This window comes from Littorina saxatilis, linkage group LG12, assembly GCF_037325665.1.
Source record: "Littorina saxatilis isolate snail1 linkage group LG12, US_GU_Lsax_2.0, whole genome shotgun sequence".
NCBI lineage: Eukaryota > Metazoa > Mollusca > Gastropoda > Littorinimorpha > Littorinidae > Littorina > Littorina saxatilis.
In genome coordinates, this window is record NC_090256.1 from 73,793,574 (window position 1) to 73,820,001 (window position 26,428).

The following is a 26,428-nucleotide window of genomic DNA, read 5'->3' on the forward strand; positions in this document are numbered from 1 at the left end:
CTGGAATTTACTCACTTGTTTTAAGCTGAATTAACAGAACAGATTTTTTTTTTTAAACGAACAAGAAAAGCAAAGCTTTAACTTGCTGTGTCATACAGAAAATTGTCAAACATATGTTGAGAAGTACATCACCTAAAATCAAATACAATACATTACAATCTAACTTTTAATTTCAGTGTTGATGAGAAGAACTGAGATGATGATGATGGTGGTCATGTGACGACAAAACGAGAAGTCAGTTCCATGTAGCACCCAGTAAAAAACCTCCAGCACAAGATGACAGAGGACCAATCAGATGGAACAGAGCAAGTCATGTGATTGCTGAATCCCCCCCCCCCCCCAAAAAAAAAAAACCAAAAAAAACCAATTGCAGCACATGACCCAAGTAGGAGCATGATGGAACCGAGCTAGTCATGTGACTGCTGAAACCATCCCTGACTGACACCACCCCCCCCCCCCCCAAAAAAAAAAAAAAGTTGCAGCACAAGACACAGGTAGGAGCATGATGGAGCATAGTTGGAGGATGATGACGTCAACGTGGAGCTCCCTGGGACAAATACGATACGCTGTTTTCTTATTGTTGTTGTTGTTTGTGATGACAATATGATGACCAGTGTCCACAGTCTAGAGCCTGTGGCTGCGCTCACTCGATCGGTCGCTCGCTTCCGTCACATCTACACGCTAGACACTCGTTACAAAATGGTACACTTCCGTTTCTTCTCCCGCTTCTTCTGCTTGCCGTTGTTCTGTCGAATGGCCTCCATCTTCCGAGAGCGAATCTCCCGCATCAAGTCGTAAAACACCTGCAACACAAATGAAAAGTAGTACAGTTAGTATTAACAGGGGGCAGTATGTGGGTAAACACAGGTGAGAAAAGTGTGACATGTTTATGTTCATGCATTTGAATACTGAAATACAAAAGAAACAGCACACATGTCAAATAAGTAAACAAGAAAAACACAGGAACACAGTACTTTAAAAGACTTGTTTTGTTAGTGAAGATTGTGTATTCAACAGCTCACAATGCCTCTTCTTCATATCATAATCAAACAAAATGCCCCCCCCCCCCCCCCCCCCCCATATCAGTCAAACAACAAGTTGGTCAGCTATCACTGCCCTAGCCTGCTACCAGGCTTTGTCACTTGATGGATAACAATGCATTCTATGCCTTGCTGTTGTATTTCTTAAAATCATTATTTACTGTATATAATGAGCACTCACTAACCGGGTCTTAATGAAATGTCTAGTTATACCCCAAGACAAATCCTAAAAAAAAGTACCAAAGCAAATTGTTCCACTTTGTTTCCTTTTCTTCTTTTCTAATTAAAAAAAGAAAAGTGTTAATTGTGTATTGGGAAACATCTACATCTATTTCAATTACCTTCAGCACAAGGAATTATCACTGGACCACACACTCCGTATCAAATATACAGAAAAAAAACACTGCACAGTGGTACAGAATGAAATAAAATAACATCATGTAGATAGACATAAGACCAAAAAAATGCATAAAAGCCTCTGCAGGAGTACACACACCCAAAAATAGACCGCAGCAGTGCCAAAAGGGTGTATACTAAGACTTCACAGCAGGAACATCATGGTGGCACCCACAGATAAAACTGCTACAAAGACTTGCAGAACTTGGGTTTAGTCCCACTCATGAAGCCTTCAAGTGTGTCTGTGGTGAGGTTGATGGTGGAGGGTGTGTGACTGTGGTTTCGGGAGGGGAGCGGGTGGGGGAGTGGATTTGAGAGTCAATGGTGGGGATTGGATGGGGGATGTTGAGGGGCAATGGTTCAAAGGTTTTCGCTTGTGGAACTGGTGAAAAAGGCCCATGGACTGATGATAATTGATGCTATATCCTTGGCACTTCATGCAAACTGATGGTACATGTATGTATGATGGGGGGACAGGTGACACTAAAACAGAGTTGGGGTTGTTAGGATGTACCACAAAATGTCTATACACACAGGGGGGAGAGGCAGAGAGAGAGAGAGAGAGAGAGAGAGAGAGAGAGAGAGAGAGAGAGAGAGAGAGAGAGAGAGAGAGAGAGAGAGAGAGAGAGAGAGAGAGAGAGAGAGAGTCAGACAGAAAGAGACAGACAGACATACAGAACAGATGAAGAGTGAGACAAAGAGATAGAGAGGGAGAAACATTTTGGGGTTATGCAGGTATGTTACTATTCTGATACTTTCAGAACAGAAAAAAAAAGTAAAAAAACACTGAGAAAAAAATGGCACAGATGCTTGCTTCTTCACACAAGTAGTGGGTTATGCACCTGTTTGATGTGGAAGAAAAAAAGATACATCAAAGGAGGGGAGAGGAGTGGATAAGGTTACAAGAGTGAATGCTGAGGGGTGGGGTGTGGAATGCAAGTGTATCAGGGATGGCGATGTGAGGGCTAAATCTGGTGTTATATATATATGTGTCATAAAATGGCACTTGGAAGCTTCCTTTGCCAACCCTGTAGATATCAGCTTGATAACACCTTTATTGCTCTCACTTCCGATATGAAGAAATGTGTTGATGTAAGCGATGTGCCCAAACTCCCTCCAATGCTAAAAACACTTCCACAAAGTTGACCAAAACCATTAACAATTCTGTTATAAAAATAAATGTACACCTCCATTAACAGTGCTTAGATTGACAAAGTACCTCTCAAGAATAATTATAAGAAAAAAATCACAGCTTTTATTTTCACATTTTAAGCAATGGATGAAAGACAAGTTGGGGAGAGGAGTGTGAACAAATGGGCTCAAGAGAAGGGGAATTTGGAACATAGCGTGAATGCACATAAGTATGAATACAAGTTAGACCCAGTGATTCAAATAAGCAGTGATTCATCCCCCCCCCCCCCCCACACACACACACACAAAAATCCTCCCTTATCAGTTCCCTCTCACAGAAGAAAGAAAGAAAAAAAAAAGAAAGAAAGAGTTTATCTCATTAAAAGCTAACACCATTCAGGCTTGAACAGCATGCAACTCTCTCAGCCTGCAATCTTTTACCTAATCAGCCTGCAATCATCAACAATCGTCAATCATGTCCTAATTTCCCTAATCAGCCTGCAAATCATCAACCAGCATCTATCATGTCCTCATTTCCTGATCAGCTTGCAACCGTTTACAAAATGGAACAGTGCTGCTGCAAGCATTGGGCAGAGAGAGCGTTCAAAGCAGAGCAGTGTCAGAGAAAAGGGGGGGATGGGTGGGATTGCGTTCATCAATGAACAGTGCTGAAGTTATAAGCAACAATTTATGGGCCCAGGGTAAGTTTACATGATGGTGATCGGGAGCCATACGTTTTTTGGCACTTTAGGACACAACGCAGCACCCCTTCGTGCCAGACTGGCTCTCCGATTTTGTGGTTTTAGAGCCGCTGGCATTGGGGCGATTGTGACCGTGCGAGCGGTGAGAAGGGGAGTTGGATTTTTTATACTTTCCCATCTGACGCAACAGGTCATAGAACGCCTGAAAGAATGCAACCATCAGCTACACTTGAGTAAACAAGATGACAAAAGAAGAAGAAAAAAATGAGTAAGAAAGAAATAGAAAAAGAGAGAAAACGAAAGAAAGGCAGAAAAACGCATACAGACAACAAAATAGAATGACGGAATCAAAAAACCATTGAGAATGTTGGCAAAGCTGTTGATTACGTCATAGTCTTGGTCAACTGTTGTTTACACCATACTATTATTATTAATCAAACTAAAACCTGAAAATAAAGAAAAAACACATAACAATCAAAACAAAAAGAAAAAACTCAAAAACTCAAAAGTATGAAGCACACTCACAAACTACATACGTACAAACAACACAATCAAAAAAAGGCATGCATTTCTAAACAAACACAATTTCAGTGATCACATTCACTACCCACACACAGTTTAGCCTTGATGCCGCACAGGGCTACACCGCTACACCATGGGGAACATGGCCTGTTACAGGTCTTGAACAACGGTGCTCCTGAGGAGTGTTTACTCTTCAATAGGGTGTCTCATCTAGGTGAACGGGCCATTAAAGAAATCACTATTTGCTGGTTTGGATCTGGAAGATTATCTTCAAAGGGGTGGAGCAATCATCCTGGATCTCTATCATTTTGAAGAGCGCATTATGGCATGCACACACGCACATGCACACACACATAATTGCCTAACAGCACCCTACCACTAAATCTAACACTGCTGGTATAAAATCCATTAAAACTCAGAGTGAAATTATTTCAAGTGAGAGTGTGTGTGTGTGTGTGTGTGTGTGTGTGTGTGTGTGTGTGTGTGTGTGTGTGTGTGTGTGTGTGTGAGTGAGTGAGTGTGTGTGTGTGTGTGTGACTGTGTGTTAGCGAGTGAGTGTGTGTGACTGTGTGTTAGAGTGAGTGTGTGTGTATGTGTGTGTGTATGTGTGTGTGAGTGTGTGTGACTGTGTGTTAGCGAGTGAGTGTGTGACTGTCTGTGCAATTGTGCATGCACATGCGCATGAGCACAAAGCTCCTGACAAAGCCGAAAGAGAGACCGAGACAAGACAGCGAGCGAGACAGAAACAACAGTCATATAGTCAGAAACACATAGGCAGACAAAAACAGACACAGAGGCAACACAAGCAGACCACTGTTCTGGAGGGAAAGGTGAAATGCTCATTGTTATCACTGGTATCAGAAACAAAACAAGTTTCAAGTAGAAGCCACTGCCTCTAGCGCTGAAATTGCAGAGATTAACAAAGAGGCCTGGGTTTCCTTGAATTGTCTTCGTTTAAAATATGTTTTAACTTTTATTTCTATGCCTGCCTGCATAAATAACATGTAACACTTGGTCGTGTCAGACTGACATTTCAATTGCCGTTGTTAGGCTTTCTCCCTTCAAACTCTTCACTTTAACTCAAGAAAAGAAAAAGGAGATTTTTTTGTAATTTAAAAAAAGGAGGAGGGAGGAGAAGATTGGGGTGGGGGGGGGGGGGTGTGTGTGTGTGTGTGTCTTAAAACAGCAGTGTCAGACAGTGTTCACCTGAGACAGGGTTCTTAAAGGTTCCCTCAGTTTTGCGAAACAGAATATTTTTTGTCAGCCAATGCCTGTCTTGCTGACAATGTAATTTGCTGTCTCTATGTCTGCTGCAACCTTTGCCTGGAAATCACGCTTGCAAATGTAGTCAAAAGCATTTAACAACCTGTAAAGTCTTCATACAGACCAATGAATCTGACTGTTCCTAGCTTTGACACTTGCAAAAAACAACCAGATGTGTCAGTGATAATTATGCCTGTTTTCTCTCAAAAATACATACACAAAAACACAACAGAAACACAGCAAAAGTAAAGTGGATGATGAGGGGGTTTTCTTTAATTAATTTTAGAAATGAAACAGGTGTTCTTAAACAAGAAACTTTATCCTAATTCAGGACCTTCATTTTCTGGCTCTTAAAATATCAGGGCCTCTTCCATCTCATGTCAGCCACAAACGCTCACACCCATCTGACCGTATTTCCATCTTTTTAATGTTCAGACACTCTCGTTAAAATGGCTCTGTAACCCCATTTCAGAATAAGGGGGCTGTCGGATCAGAGTGGAGCGCACTTTAAAAGCCAGCACGAAACTAACAGACACTACATGAGTGAGCAGCAGCAGTCACACCCATGCTCGCAACCCTGATGCACACACATTTGTATCAATTAGTTCACGACATGTAGTTTAACAAACACCCCTGTGCCGCCTCCCCTAGCACGTTTTTCTACCAGCATCTTTTCAGCTGCATGCAGCATCCTACTTTCAGTTTCACAGTGACACTGCTGGACGAAAATGCTGCAGCTGAACCCCCATTTTAAGACTGCCAAAAATCAGAGAAAACCAGTCTCGCCTTAAAATGGAGGTAAATTCACAGACATTATGAACAGAAAATGTCGGGCGGGGATGTAGCTCAGTCGGTAGCGCGCTGGATTTGTATCCAGTTGGCCGCTGTCAGCGTGAGTTCGTCCCCACGTTCGGCGAGAGATTTATTTCTCAGAGTCAACTTTGTGTGCAGACTCTCCTCGGTGTCCGAACACCCCCGTGTGTACACGCAAGCACAAGACCAAGTGCGCACGAAAAAGATCCTGTAGTCCATGTCAGAGTTCGGTGGGTTATAGAAACACGAAAATACCCAGCATGCTTCCTCCGAAAACGGCGTATGGCTGCCTAAATGGCGGGGTAAAAAACGGTCATACACGTAAAATTCCACTCGTGCAAAAAACACGAGTGTACGTGGGAGTTTCAGCCCACGAACGCGGAAGAAGGAAGAAGAACAGAAAATGTGAGAAATTTGTTGAAAGCTGAGTCTTAAAAGAAGAGAATCTTAAATGTTGTTTTTTGGGGAAAGGAGTTCAACTGTACCATCTGCTTTACTTCCTCACAAATCCATGAAATGATCCATGATGCAATACACACACAGTGTCAAGGAGATTCAGGATGTAATAAAGGCAGTATACAGTGTCATTACATCGGGACCCTTGAAACACAACAGTCTTGCACAGTTGTACTTCCTCAACAGTAGCAGTTTCTACATGGGATTTGTTCTGTTCAAACACTCTGTGCTGTTTTAATTGCTTCATTTTTTCTTATTCAAAGCTGTTCATTTTGAAGACAGCACTGTTGAAAAAGACCAATCATTCATGCTCGAAAATGCTCTTTCCTTGTTCTTCTCAATCTGCAAATACTGAGTAGACCTTCTTTATCCCCTAAGTATGATGCTCTGATCAGTGAATTATCATTGTTCAAGGTTTCAAGAATTATGGATCAGCTTTCTTTCAATCTATGGGATGCACGTCACTTAAAAAATAAAAAATAAAATTAAAAAACCAATTCATAGCATATTCACATCTGTAATCGTTCTGAAATCATGTTTGTACTAAAACAACTAGCAGCACAATCAGCATGGCTTCTGTGATCATCAACAACAGCATGTTTCTGTCTACTTTCATACATCACATTTTTTCCATTGTTATTTTCATTAGGCCAAAAAAAAAAAAGGTCTGTTTACGGTAACATAGGCCAAAAAAAATAGGGTCGGTAGGTCGGGATTTTTTTATTTTTTTTTTTGAAAATTTTTTTTCTTCCAAAAAAACATATTTTTACGTTATTTTGCAAAAAAAACCAAAAGATTTTTTTCTTTTCTTTTCCCAAATGCCAAAAAAAAGTCTAGGGTCGCGCGAACAAAATAGGGTCGGTCGGGTTACCGTAAACAGACTATTTTTTTGGGGGGGCCTTATCTTCCTGTCAATGTATTGTAAGAGGTGTATGCCTGTACACAACAAGTGCTTTCAGTAAAACACATCAGGACAATTACTAACGACTTTTAAGCTAAAGAGCATAAAAAGTTTTTGTTCCTGTCAAATTCACGTTTTTGCTCACCTTGTCAACATTGACGCATGTTTTGGCGGAGGTTTCGACGTAGGGGACGCGCCATTCCTGTGCACGCTTCAAGGCTTCCTCGTAGGTGACCTGTCGCTGGTCCTTGAGGTCAATCATGTTGCCCACCAGCAGGAATGGAATGTTCTCGTCATTCTTCACTCGCAGAATCTGTTCCCTGCAACACACACAACCACAAATGATTTGAAAAAGTGTACAGAATTGTGAGGCGCTTAGAACAATTTTAGGGTTTGCGCAATATAAATTATATCCTCATTATTTATTATCATTAAAGCTGTGTTGGCTACAGTGTGCAGGAAGAGTATATCACACACAATGGCAGCAATAGCCTTGCTCATTAGTGCGTCCACCTTCCAGCTGGAAGGTTTGGGATTCACATTTATTTCTATTATTACTTTTGTGCAATATGTAGATACATGCATGCAATCATCTCCACCCTAACAACAACAATCACACAAATAAAACCAAAAGCTATTCATAGTATTTACTCAAGTCTCAGGAACCTGCTCCTCCCACAGACATATTTCAAGTTAAACTCTTCTATCTTCTTCTTTTTACATTTAGTCAAGTTTTGACTAAATGTTTTAACGTAGAGGGGGGAATCGAGACGAGGGTCGTGGTGTATGTGTCTGTGCGTGTGTGTGTGTAGAGCGATTCAGAGTAAACTACTGGACCGATATTCATGAAACTTGACATGAGAGATCCTGAGTATGGTATCTCCAGCCATTTTTTCCATTTTTTTTTTATAAATGTCTTTGATGACGTCATATCAGGCTTTTCGTGAAAGTTGAGGCGGCACTGTCACGCCCTCATTTTTCAACCAAATTGGTTGAAATTTTGGTCAAGTAATCTTGTTTGTTTGTTTGTTTATTTGTTGCTTAACGTCCAGCCGACTACGCAGAGCCATATCAGGACGAGGAAGGGGGGGATGAAGGGGGCCACTTGTCAAGCGATTCCTGTTTACAAATGCACTAACCCATTACTTGTGTCCCAGCAGGCTTTAGTAAAACTAAATTAATACCTACTGGAAGATTACCAGTTTCCAGTATGTTAAAATAGGCTTAACCTATCTACTGCTGGACTTACATCAGAACACTAACAGATTAAACTATACATGAATCGCGAGACAAGCGGCAAGAGAAGAGATTTTTGGAAAAAATACAGGTGAATGAGCAAGAAGGCAGAAAAAAGAAAAGAATTCATGAAGAAAAAGAGAGCATGACAGGAAAGAGGAACCAAAAATCTACCTAACAGCAAACTAGAAAGCTCCTGCGGTTCCAAAAACAGGAGGGGCCTTTAATTTCATAACCGCAGTGCCCCACTGCGGGACCGGACTGTGGTATTGCATTTCAGATTGAAGGCTTAAAATTTAATTAATGAGTTTGCTCATTAAAGTTGTCATTAAAATCGATTTTTCGCAAACAGATTTAAAATTGATTGCATCGTATTCTTCATCTCATTCTGAATCTAAAAATATATACATATGTCATGTTTACTCTTAAAATGTGATCACAATTAACGAAAATAGATTAATTAGTCTTACGATTAAAATTTAAGAAATCGATCCAAAAATGATTTCATCTTATTTTTTATCATTTCCTGATTCCAAAAACATATAGATATGATAGGTTGCATTAAAAACAAGCTCAGAAAGTTAACAAGAATACAGAAAAGCGCGCTTTCCTGCTTATCACAATACGCTACCGCGCTAATCTGGCGTGTCAATATCACTACGTTTTGCACGTGGGAGGTGAGCGATTTCCTTCACGCGGGGATTGACGAAGCTGTACTGTCTTGGTGAAAAAATACAGTGCGTTCAGTTTCATCCCGTGAGTTCGACATCTTGACTAAATGTAGTAATTTCGCCTTACGCGTCTTGTTCTTTTCTGCGTTCATGGGCTGAAACTCCCATGTACACTCATGTTATTTTGCACAGGTGGGTTTTTACGCGTATGACCGTATTTACCCTACCATTTAGGCAGCCATACGCTGCTGCGTCCGTCAAACTCTGCTATCAGAATCTGCAGTATGCAACATATGCAGGAATCAGACGATGTGGAAAGTAATTAAATTAGTTCCCACTAGCTTCAGCATCTATGCCCAAAAACAACGTATTTAGGCAAAGTATCTGTATTCGCCTGTGCTGCGTTCGTTTCTCCCTTTTTGAAAGAGTTGTGGGGATTTGGGTAATAATCTGAAGGAAATGCAGGCATAGGTCCATGTGTTCAATTGTGTGCACCTAGCAAATGTCACACTTTGAGGAACAGCTCAAAGATATGGCAAGCTCAGAAAAATGCCTTTTGCAGAGAATGAGGTATGCATCGTGAAAAGAAACATCACATGTCAGTCATAAAGTTTATCGCACAACTGGAAGTATTTGTAAAAAGTGAATAGTAGTTACGTACACCTACTTTGTCTACTGATGATTTGTTTGACATTCACAAACATTTTCTTTCTGTTTCGTCACTTCCTCACCAGCAGGTGTTTTCAAGTTATATTAACTGGCATTCACTAAAAAAAAATATTGTTGTTGTAATCTTTCCATTTCTTCCCCAGACATTCTAGTAACGCAAATTGTTGGGCTTGAAGACAGACACGGATTCCCTAAGGTATGCCAAACTTATCTGCAGCAGTTCATTAAAGTAGATGCAGCAAGAATTTCATTTTCAATTCCAGCCAGGCATCTGATGTCATGCTGTACTTAGCCCAAACAGCTTTCTTATTCCCTATTCACTCGCTGACGTGTAAAAATGAAGTGGGAAGTGGAGAGATTCAAGAAGGCAGCACCCGCATAAAAAGCTATGGAGTGATGAAACATATCAACAGAGCCACTAAAGCGGCATGAATGATGCCCCCTGGAATTTCCACTCCCATCACATGAAAGCTGCAATTTATCAAATCAAGGCGCCATACATGGCTTCAACTGGTGGGCACGTGCAGCACGTTTCTCTCCCCTTGTGCTCCCCATCTTGTCCATTAGGAGGAGTCAAGCAATTTCAACGCTGTGATGGTGTAAAGTTTTGAATGTAATATGCTACATTTGAATTTTTTCACAGGTTGTGTTTGTTCTTGCATTTTTTCTTGTAATAACACTTCATGTTGGTAACCTTGGTTACGGTAGATTTACCTCTGTTTTAAGGCTCCGCCTTTTTCTAAGAACTGATTTTGTCCGATATTTGGAGGTCTTACAGAGTGTGTAGTCAGGGGTTAGTAGTCACATGACTAGCTCTGTTCCATCTGACTGACCAGTCCTCTGTCCATTTTGTGCTGGAGGCTTCTACTGGGTGCTGCACAGAACTGACTTCTCGTTTTGTTGTCATCATAATCATTTCAATTTTTCTCACAACGCTGAAATGAACAGTTATAGGGGGCTTCCACTTGACAAATCTACCATTCTAATTTGATTAATCTTGCCCATACACAAGCAAAAACCAGTAAACTCACACTCATCCTCCTGTCACTTGAGCCATTTCACCTCATATCATCACCACCTACCCCCAGCCCACATCACCATCCCCAACACCCCCCCCCCCCCCCCCCCCCCCTGTCCCCATCCTGACCCTGAAAAGTATGGAATGACAGTGAATACTATGTGCACACAATCGATTTTCGATGCCTTTTTTAAAATTTTTTACACAGGTGGTTTGAGGGGAGGACAAAGGAGGGGTCAAAGAGAAGTAAGGCAACAAGCAATGGACCATACAGGAGGGGCACCTCAAGGTGCAAAGAAAAAAAGGGGGAGCTCCTAGTCCTGCTGTCAGGTAGCTGGAAGCCCTAAAGATGCCAACAGCTGTACCGTGTGGAATGTCATATAGGAAGCAGCAGGCAGCCCAACAGGTGGTGAATCCTAAACCCTCCGCCACACTGATACAAAACCTGCATGTAAGTTTGTAATACTGATAATATCTGAGGCCTGCTACACAGGTAGAACTACAGAGAGGACACACCTGTGATCTGAAAGGTTGAGCAGAACTGCTATATTAACAGACGATTTGATGCATGCACTTTCTGGTGAAATTGCTCAAGAGCTTGACATATGCCCTAAAGCAAAACTAAACACACAAACAAACAAAAATTTCTTACTTGCAACATCCGTGACATTTACAAAACAAAGGAATCTTGTTTTACTTCTGGATGAGAACTGTGTTTCTAGCTACAAAGGTGAAATAGCTCAAACGGTTCTTCATCCAGAAACAAGGGCTGAGCGTGAAGATTAAGCACTATCAGACATTGACTGATCGTAGATAAGGCCTAGTTGTGCAAAACAAATCAGGTGAGTCAAGTCTAAGGGAATCAGCTAAGAAAACAAAGTGAGCGCAATGGAGGCTGCAGAATGACGGAAGGCCAGGAACAGTGGCAGCAGCAGCAGAGAAAAAAGATGTCTCAGAAAATGCGTCTAAAAGACTCCTTTCTGTCTTTCTCAAAATGTCTGGTTTTAAATATTTCACTAATTGTTCATATTCCTGGCTTTTTAATGTGATGTAATGCAAGAAAAAGGATTGGCCAGAAACTGAGAAATAAACTACATAACTGAACAATCAAATGAATAAAAAACAAGAAGGGCAAAGCCCATACGACTCACATGCTTTACACATTTTTCCTACCAAAATACATGTGACCTTGACCCAAGGTCAAGGTCATCCAAGGTCATGCAACACAAAGCTGTTAATTCAAGACATAGGAAGTACAATGGTGCTTATTGGCTCTTTCTACCATGAGATATGGTCACTTTTAGTGGTTCACTACCTTATTTTGGTCACATTTCATAAGGGTCAAAGTGACCTTGACCTTGATCATATGTGACCAAATGTGTCTCATGATGAAAGCATAACATGTGCCCCACATAATTTTTAAGTTTGAAACAGTTATCTTCCATAGTTCAGGGTCAAGGTCACTTCAAAATATGTATACAATCCAACTTTGAAGAGCTCCTGTGACCTTGACCTTGAAGCAAGGTAAACCAAACTGGCATCAAAAGATGGCGCTTACTTTGCCCTATATATCATATATAGGTGAGGTATTAAATCTCAAAAACTTCAGAGAAAATGTGAAAAATGTGAAAAATAGCTGTTTTTTAGGCAACATTTATGGCCCCTGCGACCTTGACCTTGAAGCAAGGTCAAGATGCTATGTATGTTTTTTGGGGCCTTGTCATCATACACCATCTTGCCAAATTTGGTACTGATAGACTGAATAGTGTCCAAGAAATATCCAACGTTAAAGTTTTCCGGACGGACGGACGTCCGGACGTCCGGACGGACGGACGGACGGACGGACGGACGACTCGGGTGAGTACATAGACTCACTTTTGCTTCGCATGTGACTCAAAAACTGAACAAATCATGGACACAGATTTTCTTTTTTAAAGCATCTGTTTTTATCCTTGAGGCTGCCTGAGGTTACCCCCCATGTGTGCAGACTGTTCACCCTTTTCCCGTTCTCACGTAATTAAACTTACAACAGCTGGTAAAGAAACTAACCTCACTCGAACACTCATATTTCCAATGTTTGTCTGCAAACACAAGCATGTACAGTGCAAAATGCTTGACGCACTGTTGCAGTACAGAAAACGACTGTTAATTGTAGTTGTAAACAGTTCAGGTTTAGGGGAGAGTTAGAGAAGAAGCTAGGGAAGGAAGAGGATGGGAGTGAGGGAGCGAGAGAGAGACAGCAAGGCAAGTATTCGAAAGCAAGGGAGGGTGGGAGAGACAGTGGGAGAATGAAGACTTGTGTATATTACGTGCACGTTTGCATGCACATGTGTATTTATCTGCCTCAACACATGTGCACTTTAGGATGTCAGTCTGCTTGCATGTCCACAGATTAGCTTCTCTGCGTGGGTGTTCTCATGTAGGCACATGACACCAAATTGAACATGCATACATGTACACAATATCATGTTTTCGGTGTTAAACAAAATGTTTCCATTGGACAGCGGAAAGCGCTTTTTAAGACCCCCAATGTCAAACATCCTTCCTTAAATGACCTTGCGTTTTTTACATTTCCCGTTGATAACTACCATTCAACACTTCCTCCTTTTAAAGACCTGATTGTAACAGATTTCTGGAAGTCTAAACAGGCAGGTTCCACTGTGTTTGTGTTCCTAAAAGAAAAGCAGAAAAGTGGAAGCCAGCAGGAAGCCAACAGGAAGGCACAGGCCAAAGCATCCACCCCATGTCTACTGATAGTCCCAATTAAGATATGGGACACCACCAGAAGCATGCGTTTCTTTCAACCTTATGCCTGGCTCAGCCCGCCATTCTAGGACTCACCATGCAGCCAAAACTCTGCTTATCAAATGCAGAACCTGGAACAGTCTTATTCGAACCCAGCATGCTTCTTCCACTAAAACTGAGTGGTTGACTTGCATGCAAAACTTATCAAAGAGCAAATAAAGTTTGAAGCAGAGACAGACCTTCAGGGGGTAGATGGAGGAAGAAAAACACTTCCATTCTGATGCAAAATGCCTCTTGCAAAGTGTTTCCGTTCTGTCACTATATAGTAACATAAAGTCATACTGTTGCCTTTACTTCTCTTCTTGACTTCTGAATAGTCGATTTTAAGAGTAGACTTTAAATTAAGGGAAAAGCTGTACTGTATCATAATGCATTCTCTCACCCACCCACCCACCCACCCACTCTCTCCCATAAACAATTGTATGCGTACACACACTATTTGCCTCAACTTGACTGATCTTATTTTGTACCACAAAAGTGGCAAGTCAAAATAAGCAAAAACAAAAAACAGTAAGCACCCAGAAAGAAAAAAGGAAAACCTTGTCTGTTTTTCATGTAACAGTAAACATATATCTTTTAAGCCAAACTCTTCTTCTCGTTCTTGTACCTGTCACTCTCAGAGTTCCACCGAGTGCTTTGCAATAATTCATTGTACGATTAAGTCTGATTTACAACTCAGGATAAAAAGAAAAAGGTGAATTATCAACACCTAGACAAACAGAATAATCCACAATGAGCACCAACCTCTGGCCTGATGACTAATCACCTTCTCTGCATGATTAGCAAAACAATTAATTGCTGCAAGTCATTAGAAGATTTTCCTTTCATTTTTACTTCCTCTCACAACTGCAGTAATGAGTTGAAAGAAAGAAACACAGAAAGTGACACACACACACACACACACACACACACACACACACACACACACAAATAATTGCTGGGACAGAGGAATGGGGTGTTTCCTCGAGAAAGTTATCAAGCTGTTATCCAACACCTTAGAAGAGCGAGTCACAACAGGGTTATCCCACTGAAAGAAAACGCCCAGATCTTTTCCTCTCAATCTTGTATGCACTAGAAAACTTACAGTCACAGCAGCTGTTGTATAGGTGTCATTTTTATGCTAAGAAGCAGAATTTTAAACCAAAAACCAGGAATAATGTTGATCGTGTTTTAACAGAATCATCAAAGAATATAAAAGAGAATCATAGAGCCATCAAGATCTGAGTGACAGGAAGGGGAAAAAATGTGTACAAAAACTAGGATTGACTGCAAGCACAGCAGTTAAACAAAAATGAGTTAAGGGTATCAGTTCCATCTCATATCAATTCACACTGATAATGATGTAAAATAAATGACCTGCAGATTAGTTTTATTTTACTGACACCTAAGAGTATACAGTGGAACCCCCTTTCAAAACCCCCAGTTAACGACTTTAGACCTTACTAGGCTTAGTCCTTTTCAATCATAGATATCTGCAAATCTTCAAAGGAGGTGTTCCGCTTTGTTTCAAAGTGACTGTTTAACATAATTATATGGTAACGGTAAAGCCAAGCTGACTTTCTTGCTCTCTTGTCAAGATACTGCAATATCAAAGGCTACATGTATGTATTAGGAACAGCCCTGTACTCACTACTTGTGAAGAAAAAGCAGAACACAACATTTAGGCCCTCATTTACTTGTTGAGCTGTTGTTTTTGCTTTGCTGTATGTCTTTCTTTTTTCCATTTTCACTGACATCCAGTTCAATTAAGTTTTAACTCATCAATTGCACCTTTCAAGTAATCTCCTTTGCAAAGTCATACTCTGATCATCTGCAGACTCCCGACTATTTGGCAAGCCTATAATAACTTCTTCTTCTCCTGCGTTCGTGGGCTGAAACTCCCACGTACACTCGTGTTTTTGCACGAGTGGAATTTTACGTGTATGACCGTTTTTACCCCGCCATTTAGGCAGCCATACGCCGCTTTCAGAGGAAGCATGCTGGGTATTTTCGTGTTTCTATAACCCACCGAACTCTGACATGGATTACAGGATCTTTTCCGTGCGCACTTGGTCTTGTGTACACAAGAAGGGGGATAAGCCACTAGCAGGTCTGCACATAAGTTGACCTGGGAGATCAGAAAAATCTCCACACTTAACCCACCAGGCGGCCGCGGCCGGGATTTGAACCCTGGACCGTCTTACCACCTGCCACAGTGCCCGTCACCTATAATAACAAAACCTGGTCCAACGCATCTCTCTCTTTTCTACTCCTTTCATTTTGTCCTTTCAGTTTCAAGTTAATTTGAGTTGTAACAATATAATATGTGTCAAAATATATGTTGCTCTCTCTACCTACGCCATTCTTTGTTACAGGTTCCTCTTACTCCTATTACAGTCTTTTCCCTAGCAAAAAGCAACTGCCATGAAGGAAAATACCTCTATACTTGAAACAAGGCAAGATGTGTTCGAGCGTTGAACCATTTCTGCCTAACCCCCGTTTTAAAGCTTAAAACACTTCAACTCCTCAGCAACAACAATTTAAGACCCCCCCCAACACAGGGGGCTGAGGGTAAGGCTGGGATGGGAGAAGTTACATTGCACACACAGCGGACAAGCCAGCCCAGTGATTGAGTGAGAACAAGTTGTGGTCAGCTGTTGGTCTCATTGACTAGTCAAGTCTCTGGACTCCTGCCAGCCGCTGAAAGGCCAGCCCCCCCTGCTAATCCTGGGGACAAGCATCACAGGGAGTGTTTACTACTTCCTCCCTCCCCCTCCCACACACCCATCAACGACCCCCCCCCCTCTTCACTGTGTCTACATTCACACAGCCTTGGAAGCAGATGGGTCGAGTACTATACTAGTTTTCTACTAGCAGCAGTTGCAGCCTCCTGACTGCTCAGGTATTCTTATCACCTGTACATCTCAAGCACCTGTCCTAATGGTGTATACTCTAGGTACCAGTCTGAGGAGCTCATAGCATTCCTGACATAGTTTTACACTCACGCCTACATTCTACACCATGGAGGGTACAACTATAATTTGTCCGGAAGTGTGCCATGCATGAATTCTGTCTGTGTGTGTGTGTGTGTGTGTGTGTGTGTGTGTGTGTGTATGTGATACAAAGAAGCTGAGAGAGAGCTGAGAGAAATCACTTGTGATTTTATCATACCATAACATGTGTAAAGAGACAGAAACAGAGAGAGAAGCTCCGTAATCACTAATAGCACACCTGAGACACAGGGGTGTCACCTATTGACACTTGCACTGCTTTGTACTAGTTTTCAGGCTGAGTCACACTCTATTTAAAGATAGGGTGATCTCACCCAGGTAATATTACCTGTCCTTACACCATTACAGCACTTTAGTGTTGGCATTTTTCTATCCATACAAAAGCATTTGGCATGACAATATCCTTGCTTTCTGCTGAACAAAATACATCAAACTTACATGGTTTTAGAAGGGTACTAAGCTGTTGCCACAATCATTACACATTTTCTGATAAATTCAACACAACCAGCGCAGATAAAGGGAAAATAGGCTGCCTAGCTGAGTAAATCGTTGAGGCTGTAATTAAATATAACAGCCGCATATATTTTGGAACACATTCAAGACAAACACTTTTCAAGTTAAGTTCTGCTAAACAAAACTATTTGTCGATTTGCAGCCTACTTTAGCTCCTTTTGGCAGATGACATGTTTATGTTGAGAAATGGTGCCTTAAATTGTCCTGGCACTTTGTCTTCCTGGTATTCAGCGCTCTTACTGGAAGTGGGGGTTGGGGGCATTTAACATCAGACATTAATTGACATCCACGCAAAAAACAAAACAAAAAAAGAGAGAGAGAGAGAGAGAGAGAGAGAGAGAGAGAGAGAGAGAGAGAGAGAGAGATATAGAGATAGAGAAAGAGAGATAGAGGGAGAGATTGATTGATTGATTGATTAAACTTTATTACAGAAGGATGGAGATTTTAGGCATTGCCTAGTCTTACAATACGTCCTTGCCAATCTGTCCAGAGAGAGAGAAAGAGAGAGATAGAGAGATAGAGAGGGAGAGAGATAAATAGAGAGAGAGAGAGAGAGAGAGAGAGAGAGAGAGAGAGAGAGAGAGAGAGAGAGAGAGAGAGAGAGAGAGAGAGAGAATCCTCTCTAGCAAAAAAAGGAACACACAGCTTTAAGTTTTACAAAATGCCACACTGTTCATGTGTTATCCAGAGTTACAGAAGACAGCTCAGGTAGCAGCTCTCATTTCTTCTCTCCCTCCTTTCATTTTCTTTGATGTTGAGTTTTTTACCTTAAAGTTAAATACCTTAAGAGCAGACGAACTTTGCTACTCTCTTTCCCTCTCTCTCAAATAATTATGTGCGCGCGCACAGTATTTTCTCAAACCGGTACGCAAACTTTTATGATGCAAACAAAACAGTCCAGAAAAAACGGTAGGCTGGTCATTGGAGCCTGTAAGAGTCCAACTCAGAGTACTGGTTTTGGTGTTTTACCAGCGAAAAAAATCGGTAGTTCTAAAAATCAACCGGTAGGTCATACCAGTAGCCAATTTTGTTCCGGTATTTTCTCATTTCAACCGGTAAAATACCGGTCATCACCGGTTAACACCAATACTGACAGACACACACATGCAGATGCACACACACAGTGTTCACACACATTTGCTCACACATACACACACGCGAACCCCCCCCCCCCCCCCCCCCCCCCCCCCAATGGTAACCCTTCACAGATAAAGGTAGCACTGTAGACGCCTGGCAGCCCCTAGCCACTAAGATATGTGACCCTCCACCACGGAATGAGTCGCATGTCACCTTTGCATGATTTTCATATTTTTACATTTTCATAAAGAGTTTGTTATGCTCTATCCAGTGTTGAAAACCGTTTTAGAAAAGAGCGGAAACTGTTTGAGTTATAAACCTGTGACTAAGGTGACCCTCACACTGTTACCATACACTCTCCGGACTTATATCAAGCCTAGCGCAGAACCGCGCGAGGTGACATGCGACTCATTTCGTGGTGGAGGGTCACATATTACAGATGAGCCCCAGGGGACCTCAATGTAAAGGCCCCTGCCCACAGACACAAATAAATAACCCATGTGGATCAATGTCCACCACACCACTGACTCAGTATACTACAGATCTACCTGAGTGTACTACAGATCTACCAGCAACAAATCATGGTCCTCCTGTGTCTGTGATCCCCTGGTAGTGGTTTAAAAACTTGTGCATGTATGCATTTCCAATATATGCGCACTTACAGACTAATGCAGTGACTGAACGGGAACTCAGACAGCAGATTTCACTTACAGACTAATGCAGTGACTGAACGAGAACTCAGACAGCAGATTTCACTTACAGACTAATGCAGTGACTGAACGGGAACTCAGACAGCAGATTTCACTTATTCTCTCCATCCCCTTTGATCTCGTTCATCTTTTTTTTAACATGCTGCATTCTGAAGTTACATGCAAACATGTGGATTGTTCTGGTTGTATTTTCATCGTTGGCACACAGGTTGTTGTGGGTTTATCTTCAACATGTAAACATGTGTGGAATTTTGCAGCTGTAATTTTCAACATTTCTAGACTAAGATTAAGAATGTTTTTCCCTAAAAATTTTTTAAAAAAGGTTTTAAAGCAGCAGCACATGCGTTCTAATGAATCACAGAATAAGCTGATCGCTATGGCGATGGGAGGGTGAGCATGGGGTCAAGGAGAACGAGTCTGAGTAAATGGTCAGCTGCACAACATTAAAACATTTTTAAGGGGCGCAACCTGTGTGCAACCCTGACTCATCTTCTTTTGTATTGAATGTCCCAAATATTATATATTTGTTTCTTTCTTCACAATTCTTATTATAATGTGCATTTAATAATCGTTGACAGGCAGGTTAGATGCGGGGAAGAATAATTTCCAATCTAATGAGTTCATTTTAATTGACACAAAAGAGTTGTTATTACACCTGTCCAGATCTGCCAGGACTCTATTCCTGAACTAAATGTTCGAGTCAAACACTTGTAATCATATAATGTATCTGTTGATACACAGTCGTGATCAGATTTTATGTTTCAGAGATCTTGAAACAAATGAACCGCTGTACCATTTGCAGCAGTCTGCACTCTCATTTTGAATCTTACAAAAAAATAACCCAAACTCTAAATTGATCTCTTCCCGTTTTTCTCTCTAGAGCTGCTTAGCTGATAAATCATACACGCAAAAATACAAAGAAAATCCATGTGTACTCTTGTTTGATTTGATGGATTGTGTTGGCTCCAAGCCACTATATACACAACAAATATTTGTAAACAAATTTACTTCAATTGTAACAGACGGCTTTCAAAGTCACAGCCTGGCAGTGAGTAGCACCCTTTGCAGCATGGCCTGTTGATTTCAGCGTGTCTCATTAAAACATGACTGGTTCTGCTTTAAAGCATTAGGCATTGGATTTTGAGAGATTCACACCTATCCATCAAGCAGGGTTGGGTGTTTTGACAGCAGTTATCTTTTCAGTTCAAATTACAACAGTTGAGTTAACAACTGCTGCTCAACTGTTGTGACAGAATGCTTTGTACCTGTTCAAACAGGTGAGGGGCAGAAATGATATAGAAAAAAATACAGACAGAATGGAGGGGGCCGGGGGTGTGAGACAATGGATGGGTGAAGGTATGCAAAACGTTTTCACAGCCACAGAATATTAGTACATGTACCGCAATAGCCATCAACAGTACCATCCTGTTCAAACGATCTGCGGAAGCGTTTAGGATGCAAGGAAGCATCTATCAGTTTAACATTGTAGCCAATGCAGTACCTAACTGTGGTGAGCTGTTCAAGTGTTTAGATCCAGCCACCGTGCACTGCTCTGGGCTGTTCCACTCAGTCATCACCCCCCCCCCCCCCCCACACCTCACGCTCTTTAAACAAAACTTTATTCAATTTTAATCATGACAAGAACAATGCATGGATGATTACATACTCAAGCATATAATGCTTATTTTAAGCAATCATAGACAGCAGATTTCACTTACAGACTCACGCTCTTTGCTTCAGATAACACAGCTTGAAGGCCAATTACACTGGCACTACAGCAAGACAAGGATCTAAAACATCCCTACAAGTGAAGAGAAAGGGTAATGAATCTTGACTGAACACTGTAGTGTATAAATGTTAAAACTTTGCTTTGACTTTGCTATGATTGGTACCATTCCTATGGATCCCAAAACTGACAAACCACTCACTTTCTTGGAAGGTCATCACAAGTTTTCTTTGGCAAAGGTAAAATTCAACTGACAATTGATCTATTGTATATGACACTCTGACTCTTGAGTCTTTAGTTCATAAAACAACAGCAGCAAAATATGAAGAGACACAAAAGAGAGACAATGAAATAAGAACCATTGAGCAAGAGTAAGTAAAGAAAACAAGCACATTCAAACTTTTTGCCAACAAGACCACTGACCTGAAGAAAACAAAAAATGAATGCTTAATTTTCAATATACCAGAAAAATTCAAGAAAGCTATTTCTTTTGATTTATGACTCCTCTGAGTACACCACTGGGCACAGATGTTTGTGTGCAAACACGCGCAAATGCATCAGAATGCTGAGGTTGCAATGTTTTATATAGGCCAAGAAAATATTCAATGTTTACGATTCTCCGACCAACACAATGTTTTCCTCCCGACCAGAACTTATTTTTGACCCTCCCAAGAACAAATTTATGAAAAATGTCAAAAATGGTTTTTGCAGACTTTACAAGGAAAGTTACCCTCCTCCCACATCCAGGGAACACAGTTTGCATGATATCTGTCAAGTAAAAAGCCACATGCACATGTGCAAATAAAAAATAAAAACTTCTAATCTAAAAAGGAGGAGAGTCTTGAATTGGAAGGTCCTAAAGTTAAACAGGGGGTTCCACTGTAGGTCTTTCATTTACTATCCCCTTCCGCTATCCCCTTCCGCTATCTCTTGTCACTTGTCTCATCAACAGGCAGTCATACGAACGATAATTTCTGGCTACAATCAACACCGATCTCTTTTCAAAACCTTCCCATAAGACTGACCTGAATTCATGTGTTGCCTGAACGATGATTTCTGGCTCCGATTTTCTTCTTCTTCGTTCATTGGCTTAGACTCCCACGTTCACTCATGTTTTTAGCACGAGTGGATTTTTACGTTACGTGTATGACCGTTTTTACCCCGCCATTCAGGAAGCATACGCCGATTTCGAGGGAGGCATGCTGGGTATTTTCGTGTTTCTATCACCCACCGAACTCTGACATGGATTACAGGATCTTTTCCGTGTGCACTTGGTCTTATGCTTGCGTGTACACACGAAGGGGGTTAAGTCACTAGCAGATCTGCACATAAGTTGACCTGGGAGATCGGAAACATCTCCTCTCTTAACCTACCAGGCGGCAGCGGCCAGGATTCGAACTCACGACCTCCCGATTAGGAGGCCGACGTCTTACCACCACGCCACTGCGCCCGTCCTGGCTTCGATCAACACAGATCTATTTTCAAAACCTCCCCAAAAGACGTACCTGAATTCTTGTGTTGCCTGAAAAGACTCCTGCTCCTTGATGGAGAAGACACAGAGAAAGCCCTCCCCCGTACGGAAATAGTTGTCCCGGATGGCAGCGTAATCCTCCTGCCCCGCGGTGTCCAGAATGTCGATCTGAACCTCCTCTCCATCTAGCACTACTTTCTTTCTGTACGAATCTGCTTTTGTTGGCTCGTAATCTTCCACAAACTGAAAGCAAAAGAAAGCAGACACATTTAATGAAGATGCAGAAAAAAATCATCTAATGTATCTTGTCTGAGACCTCAATTTTTGTTATCATGTTCACTTTTGGGAGATGGATGGCTGGATTGGGTTCGGTGGGGTGTGGATGTCGGTGGGGTGGAATGGTCGTTAGGGGGATACGACAGATATTACTTATTGATGAAAATTTCTTTTGCTTATTCAAATTATTGGTTACAAAAATATCACTAATCATAACCCAAAACATTGTTAAATTACACATTCTTCAGTTACTAACAGCTTCACATAATCATATACTATTTACTAAACAATTTTTAAGTGTCATTGTCAACAGGAAAGATGAAATCGAATCCACTTGAAACTCTTTTCCTTGAACAATGACTGATAAAGTATCCAGGTCAATCAAGGAAGTAACTCATAGTCATACACGTATGACAATGGTAACAAGAGAAAGTGAGACGGCAGTGACACACAAAGAAACAGGAAATCTACTCACTAAAGAATCACAACTAGGTACGTACAACATCAAAGCAATATTCATATTACTAATTAGTTATGACTTGTGTAACGTTTGAAACTGTTGTCAAAGAGATTCAACATAATTACACTCACACACAAACTCCCAAATTACAAATAATAGAGAATATTAATAATTGTGATATTTACTCTTCTTTTTAGCTCTTTGTTTTTTGTAATTTGTGCTGATGAAGACATAAGTCGAAACTACTTTTTAACTAGTTCTTGTTTATGATTCTTATTGCTGTTTTCTGGTGAGTACATTTTTATTGTTATCTTATTCACAAATTACGCTAAGGTGATGGAGCTAATTCTCAGAATAGTACAACCGTCACTCGATTAACAAAATAGCCAACAACACCAACATTTCATTATGTGACTAATAGTAGTAATACATGTACTTACTTCTTCATACATAAACTGAAGTGTGAGAGCTGACTTCCCCACTCCTCCACTGCCCACCATGATCACTTTGTGGATCACAGCCGGCTGCTGAGTTTTGGCTTTGGACATCTTGGCTGTTTGTTGCAGTGATGTCCTACACTGAAATTCACAGACACAACCAAGTATTGCTAATGCTAGACTTAGATTTAGAACAGAAATCTCTCAAAAAGATAAGGAAGTATAAAGTGCGACTCCCTCGCTTAGCTTATGCCTTGTTAACAATGAAAAGTTATGATTGCTAATGCTATCCTTGACAATCTGACTCATCTCTGCACATTATAAACTATTATTAGCAGCTGAGTGGTCATCCATGGACAAAGAAACTGGTGAATACCACACTGAGATTTTCAGGAAAATGAAGGCAGGGGAGAAGAGAGAAGATACCCTGCAAGTGTAAGGCCTAAAAAAAAAATAGGTGTGGTTACGGTAACCCGACCTACCCTATTTTTAGGGGCCGATCCTATAACTTTTTATTACATTTGTCAAAACAAAAAACAAAACAAAAAACAAAAACCGAGTGCAAAAAACGCAATGAAAGCGAAAGCGCCCGTGTCGCACACTTATTTCCCTGTCAAGTAGGTTTAATTTGTACACATTAGAAAAAAAATTAAAAAAAAAAAAAGTGATTGCCTACCTACTTACCCTATTTTTTTTTGGCTATGTTACCGTAACCACACCTATTTTTTTTTTTGGCCTAATAGACGAATCCTGGAAATAACTTTGTCGGGTTTATACGGGATGTGAAACTAAAGACTGAGTACCCTTGCATATCATGTGCTTCCTGTACACGACTTTGAGACACATCATCTCGATAGTGACTGCAGGCCTGCAATGTCACGTGGGAAAGTTTCCCCATGTGACATTCATTTCCCATGTGACATTATAGCATTATAGGCGAGGGGTTGTGTCTCAAACAGGGGTACAAGAAGCACAGGTCAATATTTGTTCAAGCAAAAGCAAGGGTCCTCACTCTTTCACAACCCAAACAAACCTGACAGAGTGATTTCCAAAAATCGTCTATTAAGCCAAATCTAACAAATTTAACTCGCCAGCTGGGCGAGTAGCTCCAAGAAAGTCACAAGCCCGCCAGACAAACAAACAACTAAACAGTAGTGTTAGTATAATTCATACACACTAAATAGCTGTAGTAAGTACGACCGCGCTCAGCTGGCTTTTATGCACTGTGCTTCACTGATGTCACGTAAGTTGCAATGAGCAATCTTTGTTTTCAGCGACTTGATCTGTTCCAAATTGAGCAATTAATGTTGTTCCAATCTGAGTTTTTATGGCTGTTCCTACATGTTCTTAAGAATATTTTTGATTAAAACCCACCATCGTCTTCCCATTAAACTCAAACGTACCACTTTCCTCTACGCTATCGGCAATCACTCGCCAATGCTCTTTGAATGGTCGATCTTTTCTCTTTCTTATGCTGTTTGGTTTTATACTTCTTTTCAGCATCACTCTTTTCATGACACTTTTTACATGGGTTCACCGTTCAGCTGATAAATAAAAAATGCGTGTTTGGAATCAGTAGTAAAAGTAGAAACAGTTCAAATAAAAAGTCAAATGCGCGTACATGATGGGAGCCTCGTTCTTGTGTCACTAGAAGTAGAAGTAGAACATGGCGGCTATTTTGCAGACGACAGAAGTTTCTGCATGTGCAGTGTTGATTTGGCTTCTAAAAATGAAACTCAATAGTAAAATCAAAAGTTGCTTTGCATTTGACCAAAATATTCACTAGCCAGCCGGGCGAGCTTCCAGACGGTTTCTATTAGTACTAGCCTGGTGAATTTTTAACTAGCCCCTGGCGACCAGGCGGTGAATTTGGCCATCCCTGTACATATATCCTATATAAAAGTGCTGGCTTAATTCTCAAACATGTGATGTATCATGATTATGCTGCTGGTGTTTCAGTACGTACATTAACAGATTAAAAGAAAATTGAAACATCCTTCAAAAAGAAACTTCGAAAAAAGAAGGCTTTGATTTTGAACTTTAATTTTAAACTGGGGACTAATAAAGTACATTCTCCGTGAGAGTTTGAGCTATGTTAGTTTGTTACAGGCATCGACCCCTATAAGAAGAGAATCGGTAATCTTGAACTTTAGCGTGCATAGCTCAGAATCCAGTAACATTCTTTACTTATTTTTGATACAAGTCTATGTAAGCAAGCTAAAGAACATTTGTCGTGAAATTAACTGACGGATTGAGCTCCAAACTTAAGCATAATTAATTAATTTGGTTGTTCAATCGACGAAAATGCACTGACAATGGCGTACGTTGTCAACCATGGGACATCATTTACACGAAAGAGTTGTTTCCCTTGCCCCGCTCATCCGGATAATTCCTTCTTTGACCCAAGTAAACGAAATGCATTCGTACAGTTCATCGAAGTTCATTCCGTAACTTCAAAGGGATCTAAAATGACTTGTTATGATTACAAGTGCAGGTTCTACAAATTTGGAGACTTAAATGCCTCGGAATTCTGAGCTATGAATTTAACACGCTAAAGTTCAAGATTACCAGAGAATCTCTTGTGCAAAAAGTCTTTTGAGGCTTTGGCTACAGAGAGTGTGAGACTGACAGTCTAAAATACAGAGAGTGTGGGTATGACTGTGAGACTGATAAGACTAAAGGAGTAAAGACTAAAGTTAAATATTTAAATACTACAGAACTTCATTCAGTTTACTCCCTCTGAAGTCAACAGCAAATTTGCTCCCCTGTCATTCGAAATAAATGAATAACCGTCTTGAGCGGCAATGCACATTTGATTAATTGATCTCACGTCTTCCAGGCCCCATGGCTATGATAATAAAAGCTGCTGCCCTGCCCCAGGAAATGGAACCAGAGTTTCCGTTCTTTCGATGTGAACTTCACGCATATCCCCTGGCTGGTGTCAAAAACCTCGAAGATGAGAATGTCAGTGTGTAGCGCTGTTAAAAATAATAGCCAACGTTATGAACATACATTACTTACCAGCGAGTTTTAACACGACTTCAGATTCAGCAGCAAGTTGAGAATCATTTGAGGAAGCAACTTTCCCAAACTGGAAATGGCGAGGGCCGGTGAGGTGTGCTGGGATTGATGACGTCACGATGACC

The 26,428-nt window shown here is 40.9% G+C and overlaps 1 protein-coding gene across 2 annotated transcripts; it reads right to left on the reverse strand.

Annotated features, from left to right (window-relative positions):
• Positions 1–389: 389 nt before the first annotated feature.
• On the reverse strand, positions 390–26,427 carry LOC138983247 (ras-related protein Ral-a-like). Of its 2 annotated transcripts, XM_070356680.1 has the most exons (6): positions 26,304–26,427; positions 23,286–23,423; positions 22,144–22,352; positions 7,369–7,543; positions 3,302–3,470; positions 390–803 (listed from the first exon to the last, which is right to left on the reverse strand). In XM_070356680.1, exons 2-5 carry the CDS (start codon positions 23,391–23,393, stop codon positions 3,315–3,317), a joined length of 648 nt encoding a protein of 215 aa, XP_070212781.1. In that variant the 5' UTR covers positions 23,394–23,423; positions 26,304–26,427; the 3' UTR covers positions 390–803; positions 3,302–3,314. The 2 variants fall into 2 exon arrangements, with proteins under 2 accessions (XP_070212781.1, XP_070212782.1); XM_070356681.1 differs by lacking the exon at positions 3,302–3,470 and having other exon boundaries at positions 448–803.
• Position 26,428: the final 1 nt, after the last annotated feature.